Raw genomic sequence first — 14,228 nt, 5'->3', positions numbered from 1 at the left:
GATTAGCTTTTTTTCTCAAATATTAGTAAGCAGTAAAGCAGTTTCCTGTATTTTAATTAATGTTATTATAAAAGATTATGCCAAAATATGTAGTAAAGTTTTATTTATTTATTTTTCATGATTATTTGTTTATTTTTATTATATAAGGAAAGTTTTAATACAGCAATTAAAAATATATATGTGACCCCCAACCACAAAACCAGTCTTAAGTGCAGGTATATTTGTAGCAATAGCCAAAAATACATTATTATCGAAAATTATCGATTTTTCTTTTATGCCAAAAACTCATTAGGATGTTAAGTAAAGATTATGTTCCATAAAGGTATTTTGTAAATTTCCTACCATAAATATATCAAAACTTAATTTTGGATTAGTAATATGCATTGCTAAGAACGTTACTTGGACAACTTCAAAGGCGATTTTCTCAATATTTAGATTTTTTTGCAACCTCAAATTCCAGATTTTTAAGTGGTTGTATCTCGGCCAAATATTGTCCTATCCTAACAAACCATACATGGAAAGCTTATTTATTCAGCTTTTAGAGACAATGTACAGTATAAGTCTTAATTTATATAAAATAAAAAAAAAATGACCCTCATAACTGGTTTTGTGGTCCATGGTCACATATCACAGAAGAGGTTCACTTGAATCAATGTAAGTACTGTATGAATCTTTTTTAATGTACTTTTTAAAATAAGTATTGGTGTTTCATCCATACTTTATTATCCCCTTCTGGAAGATCTCCACAGGCCAGGGAGTTGCATCCCGTTACTCCTCGATAGACGTTTATCCTCTGGGCAATCAGGCCTGTCGGAGGAAACAAACTCTGGTCCTGCATGTCTTCTAAGCCACACAGATGTCCCATCTCCATCTTGGTGTGCATGAAGCTGTGAGGGTACTGCTCCTCTGGACTATCCAGTTCCTGTCCATCTTCATACACATGTTTCAGCACCCGACCGCTGTACGACGAGGCCAGCTTGAACCTCACCTTCCTGGGCTTGTCCTCGATCAAGTCACCTGGTTGCCTCTGAAGCTCCTCCATGGTTCCTTTCAGCTGAAATTCCTAATGGTCTTGTAAAGAACAGGAGGAAGAACTGTGGAAGATAAGCATGGAGGAGAGAGTAGGGCAGTCCAGCTGCTTTCCATAGGCCTGATGAATTATTGAGCAGGGGATCCTGTGCACAACAGGAGAGTTGGAAATTGAGACCTCACGGTTTCATCAAATAATGATGGTTGAAGGAGAGAAGCAGGTGTGTCTACATTGCGCATGCATCACCTGTAATGAATGACAATTCCTTAGTAGTACTGTAAGGTTGAGTGTAGATATTCACCTAAATCGATGAAAGGTGCTAATAAAAGTGTACACACTAATGAAATTATGTCACTATCAATGAATTTATCCACCTTTTTCCTAAGTATCTGTTGAGAGGCGCCATAAAAGATTCTTACTTCCTTTTGAGTGCTTTCATCGTTCAGTCTTAATAGAAATCCATATTAAAACAGGGTAAAAATCAAGTGAATTGAAACTTATTGAAACGCTATATTAATGGCTCAGAAAATATGTTTATTTGACTAGAAACACCAGAGACCAAAAATATAAAGTCTTCAGTTGGACGAGACTTCCGCGTTCAGAGAAAGGTGGATAAAAGCTGATTTGTTTTATTTTTTTTGTCTGTTTGTTTTGTTTAAATTTGTTTGTTGTTCAAAAGTTTGGGATCAGCAATATTTAAAATTTTTATATATAAATTTCTATATTATAAAGTTCTCTTATGCTTATCAAGGCTGCATTTACTTGATCAAAAATTAAGAAAAAAAACAGTAATATTGTAAAATATTAATACAGTATTTCAGTCTTCAGTGTCACATGATCCTTCAGAAATCATTCTAATATTCTGCTTTATTACTTTTTTTAGCAATGTCAGAAACAGTGCTGCTTAATTTTTTAATTTTTTTTTTTTCGAATTGTTTGATTAATAAAAAGTTCAAAAGAACAGCATTTATTTAAAACCTTTTCTAAAAAGAGAAGTCATTGCTATCACAGTCTTTGTTTATCAATTTAACACATCCTTGCTGAATAAAAGTAATAATCTCTTTCAAAAAAGAAAGAATGAAAATATTGACCGCAAACTTTTTTTTTTTTTTTAAGAATCCTGAAAAAGTATCAAAGGTTCAAACTAAAACTGTTTCCAACACTGATAATAAATCAGCACATTAGAAGGATTTCTGTAGGATCATGTGACACTGAAGACTCTAATAATGCTGAAAATTCAGCTTTGCATCACAGGAATAAATTACATTTTAAAATATATTCACACACACACACACACACACACACACACAAAGTTATTTTACATTGAAATATTTCACAGTAGTACTGTTTTTTCAGAATTTTTTTTATCAAATAAATGCAGCCTTGATGAGCATAATAAACTTATATAATGTAATAAATTTGTAATAAATGTTGAATAAATTAATTGTGGCATAAAGCATTTCTACAATGGCACTTGTAACTAAGATGATTAATTGATTCATTCATTCATTCTGCATCTTAAAATTCCAAGATGGCTGCCATTAAAAATTACTGTGCATAATTTTGTTTGTACTGTATATAGAAAAGGTAAATTGGAAACAATGGAAATCATTTGTTCAAGTTTAGGCCTGAATAATAACTTAAATTGTTAAATTGTTTTAATTACTCACTGTATAAAAGAAAAAAATGGAGAAAAGTAGGTAAAAATATTGGTGACACTGACAAAATGGCATTAAGCAACTATTATATAAGTATATACAGTGCCTTGCGAAATTATTCATACCCCTTCATTTTTTTCACATTTTGTTATGTTGCTGCCTTATGTTAAACTACTTTAAATTACTTTTTTTCACACATCAGTCTACACTCCCTACTCCATAATGTCAAAGCAAAAAATAGGTTTTTAACATTTGTGCAAATTTATTAAAAATAAAAAACTGAAAAGATCCCACTGGGACACTCGAAATGTAGCTCAGGAGCATTCATATTGCTTCTAGATGTTACTACACTTCGAGTAGAGTTAAACTGTGGCAAATTCATTTGAATGAGTATGATTTAGAAAGGCACACACCTCTCAGAAAAGGTCTAACAGCTGAAAATGCATATCAGAGCCAAAACCAAGTCCTGAGGTCAAGATAACTGCCTGTAGAGCTCAGTGACAGACTTGCGTTAAGGCAATGATCTAGGGAAGAGTTCAGAAAAAATTCTGCTGCATTGAAGGTTCACAGAAGCATGTAGCCTCCATTATCCATAATGGAAGACGATTGGAACAACTAGGACTCTAGAAAATGTCTGCCAGCCCCCATCCAAGCTGACAGAGCTTGAGAGGTGAAAAGGTGAAGCAAAAAATGGCAGATAATTTGCAAATGCAGATGTGCAAAGCTTGTCACATCATAAAAAGACTTGAGGCTGTAAAGGTGCTTCAACTATGTACTGAGTTAAGGGTATGAATACTTATGCAATGTACTTATTTCAGTGTTTTATTTTTAATAAATGAGTAAAATTTTCAAATCTGGTTCTTCCTTTTCATTATTATGGTGTATGGAGTGTAAATTGATGTGGGGAAAAACTAATTTAAAGCAGTTTAACACAATGCTGCAACAAACAAACTATTATAAGTTCCTTTTTGTAGATTCTGTATTCTGTAATGATTCCCATTCACATATATAGTCAGTTAGTTTTGTTTAGTGCTGCTATAGTGGCGCAGAAATCTCTTAACCTTTAATACGACGACAGTAGAATAAAAGAACAGTATCAAAACAAAATCAACAAAGTACTGTATTGGAAGTTAAATTAGTTTACAACATCTTAACAGATTAGTCACATTCCTATACACATTTAGATGGAATTAGTGCTATTAGCATCTTTTCTATTTGTTTCCGGGCAGCTTGCTGTGTGTAAAACAGCAGAAATCCCTGAGATCAGTCAGTAGGGAGCCATTTTCATGAGACTGTATCTAACAAATGGCTGACATTAACCCTTGTGCATTCTAACATCCATCTTGCAATTATCTCCCTAGTTGACTGTTATTGCATCCTAACCAACTGCTAAGACGGTTTGCCTCTTTTCCTCCCGATATTCATATTTGCTATTACTATGAAATCATTCATGTGAGAAATTGTTTTGTGTGCCTCTCAGTAAAAGACTCATTGAAGGTGTCAAGTCTCCAACTAGGCTGTACTAAATGATTATTAATCTGCATGCGTGCTTATTTTCAGCTGTCACCGGAGAATGTATTTTTTCTGCAGGGTACCTCCTCTGGGACATCATTTTTCTGAGTGCTTTAGATGTTGTCTTAATGATGCCTCTGATGATATGTCATCAGTTCCTTATTTTCCAGATGGTCATAAAAGCACACGCCGCCAGGCAAAAATATGTGATGGCATAACCTTTCATCTCTGGGAAGGAGTTAATTATTTTCTGTGCAAGCTAGAGGATCTGGTATTGATGGAGTGTCATGCAGTGTTTGTTTATGATGGACTCTATGAATTTAAAGTGTGCGTGAGCTCTCAACAATCTATTTATCTGGAATCCGTTAATGAAAACTACAGTGGCCCCAATTATTTGAACATTTGAATAATGGTTAAAAATGTCTGAATGTCAATACACTTAGATACACAGTAGCAGACAAAGTAACATCTGCAAACAAATGCGGCAGGAGCTTCTTTCAGAACTGACTATATAAACAGTGTTTTGTGAAAGTATTCATATCCCTTCATTTTTTTTTTTTTTTTATGTTGCTGTCTTATGTTAAACTGCTTTAAATTTTACTTTTTTCTACATCAATCTACATTCTATACACCATAATGACAAAGCAAAAAAACTGTTGTTGTTTTTTTTACACCCTTATCTGGGACAGATGAAATTTAGCTCAAAAATATGAACATTCATATTTCTTGTGGATGTTCCTACACTTTGAGTGAAGTTAACTTGTGGCTAATTTAATTAAATGGGTATGGTTTGGAAAGGCACACATGTGTTCTTAAATGGTCAGCTGATAATGCATATCAGAGCAAAAACCAAGCCCTAAGTTAAAAAAAAAAATCTGTAGAGTTTAGAAACAGGACTGCATCAAGCATATATAAACACACACACACACACACACAAATACAAATGAAACTCCTATTTTAAATAATATTTTCTCCTGTATTGCAAAACTTCATGGAAAAATTAATTGAATTTATTATACACAGTTTATGCTTTCTCATAATTCAGTAATTCATGTCTGGCCCAAACTTTGGGGATTCTGCTAGAAATCAGAATGACAGTATTATTCTGTTCTACAGGCTGATGCATTGCACATCACAGGTGATTTGTTTGAAGCTGACATTAGTGCGCTCACACCATCCAACAAACCAGAGGTGGCTCTTAACTCACTGCTCTGTCTGCAAAATAGCTCCAAGAGATACAAAATATTCATGACTATGTCACAGTAAACTGAGATCGTACACTATGAATTTGCACTGGTAATGACAGGGGATGCAATGTGTTTAAAATATAACGTTTAAAATTTCACTGTATATTTGATTTGAATAATTGAAAGTTTCTTTACTTTTCTTGTAACATGTGCTTTAACAAATCTGATCATCTGTAATGTTAATAACCGATTAATAAATGTTATGGAAGTATATTATTTTTATTAATATTATTATTATTGAAGCACCACCACATATCTGTTCTGATATTTTAAAAATGCTATAAACATTAAATATTTAAGCAATTTACTAATTGTATATATATATATATATATATATATATATATATATATATTTTTTTTTTTTTTTTTTTTTTTTTTTTTTTTTTGACTTGGAGTTGCATAACAGAAAAAAAAGAAAGCTTTAAAGCAGCGGTTCCCAACCGGGGGGTCGCGACCCACAAGGGGGCCTCAGTGATCCTCCAGGGGGGCCGCGAGATATCTTAAAATTAATGTAAATATTATCCTATAATTGTTTAATTTCATTATTAATGCGCTTAATGAGAATAATAAAAGCACAGCCTCTCTCGTGTTCTGTGATTGATTGCTTCAGACTAGGCGCAGCAAGCCTCATCGCACTGTTAAATACAGACTGAATGGCGGCTCAAAACTTCCAAATGCTGTACGCAAACTAATGTTACATCTCTCGGCTGCATGCATGAAGCAAACCGTCGTAAAGGTAAAAGGTAAAAACGATTAGTGTCATAATAACGAACTTGCGCGTGCCTAATGTCTCGTGTAAATCAGAGTCGTGCATGAGACACGCATAAGTCTGCTATTGATAAACAAACTATGCGCGCTCTCGGGGCTCTGATCCCTATCGTATTTTTGCGTGAAATTACAAACATTTGCCTAGTTGTCCAAATTAATGTGAGTGTTTTATAATAGATGCTCACCCATTGAAGAGGAGTAAGGCTCGGTGTTTATGAGCATCAGGCGCGCACTGACAGAGTTCACTGATCCCGTCTTCATCAAACCTTCACATCGATGTGTTTCAACAGATTTAGAATGTATTTGCTGTAGTTTGAATTCGTGTATTATTTTTTTAATGGATACAAACAGTAGCCATTCAGTCAGTCAAGTTAAAAGGGATAGGTTTAGTGGTCTTTTGGTATCTACCTGTTGTAGAGCAGGTTCACTTATTTAAGAAAAAGTACTCTTAAGTTGTAAAGAATGTCTGAAGTAAAATAATTTTAAAAGTTAGAATTGAGCAGAGGTTTTCTTTAAAGATTATAAGGTATATTTGAAGTTTTAATTTAATTTTTATTTGAATTTTGAGTTTTTTTTATAACATGCAGTAGAAGAATAATTAAGGCAAAAGAAATGTTTTGGTTAATAAATAAGTTTTAAAAATAAATTATATTTTCTTTACTGTGGAAGTACAGTATAAGATGACATGTCAGGCATAGGGGGGCCTTGCAAAATTGGCCGGAGAAGGAGGGGGGCCCCGGAGTAAAAAAGGTTGGGAACCCCTGCTTTAAAGTAATTACAGATCTCAGAACTTGATGAATTATTAACAAAAACATATTTATGAATGCAGGCTATGTCAAATTATAATTTCTCAAGTGCCTGACTGTTATATGTATATTTTATTAGGAGATGAAATTGCCATGCGGTCTTTTCCTCCAAAGCAACTCACAATTCATTAACTTGAATGAAAGTCCTCTCTGAGAACAGGGATCCTTTTTTTTTTCTTTTTTCTTTTTTTTTCTCAGCTCACCCCTGGTTAGGGTGATATGACAACATTTTATTGCCACATTTAAAAAATGTTAAAAAATCTAAGATTACAAGATTAAAGTCATAATATTTTGAGAATAAATTTGAAATTATGAGAATAAAGTCGAAATTAGAATAAAGTTGAAATATAAAGTTGAAATATTTCGACAAAATGTTTCAAGAATAAAGTCAAAATTACAAGAATAAGGTCAAAGGGTTTCAAGAATAAAGTAAAAATATTTTGAGAATAAAGTAAAAATTACAAGAATTAATTTTTAGCAATTACAGGATTCAAAATCTGTCCGTTTTATAGCGAAATCCAAACAATATGTCTATTACAATAATGTGTTTTTACACTCTTTAATGTGGCGTGCTAGATCGCTGTATTCGCCTCAGTTTAAGCCCACTTCAACCTTTAGAATGTTTTATTGTTGCTTTTAATTAAATACATGCAAGGAATGTGGGATTGGATGCCACAGACATTTTTGCAAAATCTTCACAAAGAATATAATTTAATGAAACAAATGTCTTACTGTAATCGAAAAGACGACTGATTCACATGAATACAGTGTTCTGTCATGCCACATTAATAAGCGTGAAAAACACATTATTGCAAGACACATTGTTTGTATTTCGCTATAATACTGATAGATAGATAGATAGAAGTTTAAAAAATGTTTAAAAGTACCAAAAGCACAAAGCTTATTGCTATTATTGGGCATTTGCATGTGCAGGCTATCCTCTCAAAACATCATAACTTTAATTGCTACGTTTAAATTCTCGTCATTTGTTCTCGGAACATTTCAGCTTTATTTTTGAAACATTTCAACTTTATTCTTGAAATTTAAATTTTATTATTGTAATTTCAACTTTAATCTTGTAATTTTACATGACACCAAAATGCTGTCATAGGACGAAACCCGCAGCTTTCGTGCTAGCTGAGCAGCCCACTAGCTTTTGGTAAAAAAGCTTGAGTTTACACAATGGTCTTCAACATCTGAACTGTCTTCCCTTACCCTGCCTTTGTAACATTCACAACACTTTAATGTTCCAGCCTTATAGCACCACTGCACCTGCAGCGTGCTGGCTGTGAATGAATAGATAATGGTAGGTCAGCTGCCAACGCCAGACTCCGTCAGAACGGATCCCGGTCCGCCACAAGTTTGTGACTCAGTGAGATCACAATGCTTGGCTGCTCTTGGGCAACGAAGCATTTATACACAGCAGTTTGGTTACTCCCTTCAATACCTCACTAGTCCATTATGGGAATGTGGCCCATCAGCCCTTCCGTTTGGCTGGCCGTCAGGCCATTATTCCCCTAAACAAGCAGATTTACTTCTCTGCCTCATGTGTTTCCTGAGATAAGAATAAAGACACAAGGAATCTGCTTAATGACATTCAGATTAGTACAGTGTGCCAGGTTAGGCAATTACAACTCATGCAAACGGCCATTGCTGGAGCTCTCATCTAATAGTGAGAGAGAGAGAGTGCTGACATTTTTTTTCTAAGGCAGCCTCAAGGTGAAAAGGAAAGACAACAGAAACTAGAATAGAATTTTATAGAATAGAACAGAATAAAATCTTGATAGTTTCAACTCTAAATTTAGATTGGACGAGCCAATAAGTTGCTGTTACTTGAAAACTGTAAACAGCCTAGACTTGGGCAAATAAACTATATTACATGGCAAAAAAAAAATGCTCATTAAAATTGTTAATATTCATACCACATAACTTTCTATTGTTGCCACCTCCATTTTATGACAACAATCAGCCAGTGCCATTTTACCACAATTTCAGAGATTTACAACACCTGTAATTGTGGTAAAATCAATCAACAAGTTGGGATTGAATCCAATTATGTCAGTTTTATTGTGAAGTAAAAATGAATGAAAAGAGAGAGAGAATAAAACAGCTTTAGTGTGAGCATAATAAACTCTACACCAGTAAGCACCAGTAAAAGATGAAGATGAGCCTATGAAATATAAAAAATTGACCTCTTCCTAGTTTTAATCTTGACCACTTCTGACTGTCATGGCTGAAAAATGCTAAATTCCAGTGCCCTAAATGCACACTAAATCCATACTATTCGTAATACCACTAAAAGTAGTATTTGAGGCAAAGCATATCCCATCATCCATTATGTTCAGAAACATAGGTACCTCAAATTTGCAAGATGTCATTGTATTGGTGCAGAGATGAGTATATTGATATTGTAAAACATATACCAAACTGAATAGGGTAAGATATTTAGATGTAGCATGTAGAGAATGAGCAAATATGTTGTCATTCAACAAAATCTTATTAATATAAAATACTCAGCTATAACTATGCAGTAAATAAAAGAGTAATTCAGTAAAAGAGATTCATCTAAAAGATACATTTATTCTATGACCCATATTTTAATTCAAGACGTGATAATAGCAACACTATGAATTTATATTGATTGATTTCACTCAGTTAAGGTTTTAATTAATAGCAATACTGTCTGAAATGTACATCTAAGCCGAACTTTTAAATAACAACCAAATCAAATCAAATAAATACTAAATCAAATATAATAGAACTAGTAACAACATGACATTCAGGATCATCTTTTTTTGTGGTGAATTTATTTAGATTTTTGTTCTGTTTACACTGTGGTGTAAATAATCACAGCGTGCCAATATACAGTCTTATTGCACGGCTACGAGTGTGATATTGTGTTTAAACTGAACTAAAATCAGTATCACAAACACACACGCTGCTTCCTAATACTAAATACTATTATTAAAAAAATAATATTAATCTAAAACAGTGGTTCCCAACCTTTTTTACTCCGGGGCCCCCTCCTTCTCTGGTCAATTTTGCAAGGCCCCCCATGCCTGACATGTCCTCTAATACTGTTTTTCCACTGTAAAAAGTATTTATTTTTAGACCTTTTTTATCAACCAAAACATTCGCTTTGCCTTATTATTCTTCCACTGCAAAACTCAAAATTCAAACTTTAAAATACACTTTATAACCTTAAGACAACCTGCTCAATTCTAACTTTTCAAATAATAATAATAATATGTATATGTATATATATATATATATATATATATATATATATATATACAAAGTTCCTGAATTTTTTACTTCAGACATCAGAGTACTTTTCTTAAATAAGTGAACCTACCTACCAAACAGTACAGTAAAGGAGATGCCAAAAGACTCACTAAACCTCCCTTTGTACTTGACTGACTGAATATCTACTGTTTTTATCCATTAAAAATATTTTTTGCTGTGCTGTTCGCTGTAAAAATGAACATGGATTGACACGGAAATGTACCATAAATGCATAATGAAGTCTACTGTGTTTCACAGTCAACACGTGGCTTTTTGGCTAGGTTTAAAATAACGAAAAGTGCAGTTTTAAATAAACAAGGCAACAAGATGCACTTGTCCAGGTAGGAAAGTTCTTTAAAGGATTGTTTTTAATAAAGATTTAATGCGAAAGAAAGGCACGAGAGCCGACTGTTTCTGTCTGTGGTAAGTTTTAATTTAAAATATTTGTGATAGACCAATTTCAATAAGAAAAGGAAGCTATAGCCTACCTGTGCTGTGTTTAAATGTGTTGCAACTTGCTTGCGCAACTTAATATACAAATCTAGAAGTCAAGTGCATTGAATAATACGTTGTTTATATTTATTGAGTTTAAACGTGAATATGTCTAGTATTATTGTATTAGTGTACTGTGATAAAAGAGGATCACAATGCTGAAAAAGCACATTTGGATTTGAAATCAAAATAACGGATAATATGGAATGATATTCCGGACATTATTCAAACGGAATTGCAAATTGTATTTGCAATTGCGTTTTCAATTTGAGGACGCATAAAATGTGACATAATCCAAACGCAAATGCAAATCGCGCATTACCGTTTGCATTTTCGTTTAAGCGAACGCACAGTGACTGCCAAATTTAAAATGGAAATGCAAAGTCCGTTTGCATTTGTGTTTCCCATATCTTACGAGTATTGACTCAGTCATATTTAAATAGCAATTTCAATTACCACGTCTGCTTTTTCACTTTCTCTGCATCGCGTATGTAGCCAGCCAAAACTCAAATGGAATCGCAATTCCCTTTGTATTTCCATTTCCGATGCCTTACACGGAAACCTGTCAATCACCTCTTGACCATCGACTGTGAGTGACGTCAGGTCCCAACACGAACACGCCCCAAAGCATAATCCCACTCTTGACACTGATTTACAGGTTTCCGTGTAAGGCATCGGAAATGGAAATACAAAGGGAATTGACTATAGGTGTTTCTCAATGTCAAGGATACGTCCTTGGCAGGACTGGTCCTTCCAAGTCACTTCCTTCAGAGGCTAGGCGAGGCTCCTCTTAAGCATTCGGAGAACACATTAATGGAACAGGCTAGCAAGTGCACGTTATTGCGTCATTACCTCAGTGAAAGGTCCGCTCTTATCATTCATTTAAAAATACTTACATCCATTACGTCAAATTGACCCTGCACTGTTTAAACACACTTGACAGTCAAACAATCAATATGATTAAAAAGGAGTTTATTGATTTAAAAACGATTACATTGCCTGAGTGAACAGAACTGCGTCCATAGCAACGCTCTGTTTTTCATGGCAACCGTGTGCCGTATAGACCTTTTTCCTGAACACGGAAGTAAGTCCGGCTCTTAACTGAAAGAATGCTTTGCATTTCCGGTCTGCATTGTTTCTAGTCAAATTAGGGTATATTCCGAGCTAATAAACTAATGTTAAACCTATTCAAATGTTTTTTAAAAGCACATGGCTCCATAGCGCCATCACTTGGCAATGTCGCAATGACCGTCATTTGTCAGTGCCTCACTTTAATGAGTGTGTAGATGACACGAAGCAGCGGACGTTAGCTACATTAAAAACAGATGGACGCTATTTGAATGAGTTCCTATGGAAACCGGAACAGAAAAGCATTCAATCTGACGTTAGAATTCGTAATGGCGGCGCTCATCGTTTACTCAGGAAAAAGGTCTATACTTCGCGGTTGTCTGTTATCAAGAAATAACAGACTGGAATTCAACCAAGCCATTGTAATAATATTTGATATTTAAAAATATTTATAATTTAACAACTATTTGTTAAAGACTTTTCCTATCTCACAAACAAGTTTATTTTTTAATTTCCCCAACTACACTATTTTTACCCTATTGAGCAAAATGATCCCTTCATTCCCTTCATGACTCCGCTAACGTCTGACATTTGCATTTTTGAACAAGATAGCAAAGCTGCGCCACCTGCTGCGCCTCGCGTTTTTGCAGAAGTGCTCTGAGCGCCTGAAGTTGAAAAAAAAGCAACTCTGAGCGGAAAAACGCCTGACATCATTCGTGTTTTTTCCATTGTCCAATCGAATGAATGGAGAGGCGGGCCTTCTGTTGTGGTGACGAAAGTTTACCGTTGCTTAAAAAGTCCGGAGACTGAAAGAAATGGAGGAGAAACTTTTGGTGTCTGTCGTGGGTAAACCGGAGCTGTATTTTTTGGGGGGTTTCTGCTAATATGATAGTTTAATTAACAGCAAAAACCAAAGATTTTAGAGTGCTCGCGCTATAATCCTTTGATTTGACTGACAGGACAGCTGTTTTGGTCGTTGCCTAGCAACATAAAAAAACGCAGCACACTGCTCTTTTTTAAAAGTCACCAAAAAAAGGCAGTGCTGTGCGCCTCGCGTTTTTAGAACTAAAAGACGCATTCTGTGTGATCGCGGCCTTATGCATCCTTTCCTGTGTATGGGATATTTTTCGAACGAAGGACGCAGTCCTTGGTTGAAATTCCAAGGATCCTCGACATTGGAACAGTCCTTCGACGGATGTCGATGACGCAGCATCCTCGAAATTCTGGCTTCCGAGGATCCTTCCTTGACATTGAGAAATGCCTCATATGCACGAAATACTTCCTTGTTTAGACAAGCCAGCTAAGTCACTTCCGGTCAACTGTACTGTGCCGTAATATGAGCGTACTTTGTTCGCTTTCTCTACATAATCCATTCACAATTGAAGAAAAGTGTTGTTTGTCTAAGAGGACCAAACGTCCATGTATACCGTTTCAAGAATGACAAATGCCAGTTTAAAAAAAATCGCGAGTAAATCGGCTAAATATGCGCTATGAGTCATTGCTATGATTGACAGTAATAACCGGACCAAACAAATGACAAGCTGATGGGGAAAAAAAAGAGCTTAAATGATTCAAACTAAATTCAGAGTAACAAAACTACAGCAGTAACAAGTGTTGGTTAAATATAGGCTATTTAATAGATTTTACAGTTCAAGATAAAACTTAAAAGTAGTTATTCAATTTTATAAAATATTTCAAATTCCTATCGATTCATATTGAGTGCATTATTTAATTATTATACCATAAATATTTAACGTATTTGTAGTGAACTATATATTAGTATTTAAATAATTCACCTTTATAGGCTGTTTGTGTGTGAGCTTAATGACTTTCTGCACTTGCTATACTATATACTTAAGGGCGGTATTTATTACTACAATTTATTATACTAGTAATTTTATAAAAAATCGAAAAGCAAGACTTCTTGAAAAATATAGGGAGAGGCAGCTGCGTAATAAATAATCCTCCCCAACAAACACAGAACGTTGCCACAACGTAGCCAACCTTTTAGCAACATTGTAACAACATGGCTAAAAGGTTGTTGGTTCTACGTTGTGTCCTCAGGTTGTTACTAAGTTGTCACAATGTTGCCATTCTACCACGGTTCAGGGCCATCTCTGAAAGTTGTGCTTAGGCTGTCTGGACAACAGCTTTGGGGCTTGTTCCTGTTGGCACCTGACGTCACTCACAATCGACGGTCAAGAGGTGATTGACAGGTTTCCGTGTAAGGCATCGGAAATGGAAATACAAAGGGAATTGCGATTCCATTTGAGTTTTGGCTGCCTACATACGCGACGCAGAGAAAGTGAAAAAGCAAACGTGGTAATTGAAATTGCTATTTAAATACGACTGGGTCAATACT

The 14,228-nt window shown here is 34.7% G+C and overlaps 1 protein-coding gene across 1 annotated transcript in view; it reads right to left on the bottom strand.

Moving 5' to 3' along the window:
• Window positions 1–1,042, bottom strand: part of LOC141292157 (glutaredoxin domain-containing cysteine-rich protein 2) — a 9,244-nt gene extending 8,202 nt beyond the window's left edge. The window contains exon 1 of the mRNA XM_073824109.1: window positions 719–1,042. Within this exon, the coding sequence (XP_073680210.1) occupies window positions 719–1,042 (324 nt within the window). The remainder of the gene's footprint in view (window positions 1–718) is intronic.
• Window positions 1,043–14,228: the final 13,186 nt, after the last annotated feature.

This window comes from Garra rufa, chromosome 19, assembly GCF_049309525.1.
Source record: "Garra rufa chromosome 19, GarRuf1.0, whole genome shotgun sequence".
Lineage (NCBI taxonomy): Eukaryota > Metazoa > Chordata > Actinopteri > Cypriniformes > Cyprinidae > Garra > Garra rufa.
This window is presented reverse-complemented; position numbering and strand designations above follow the sequence as displayed.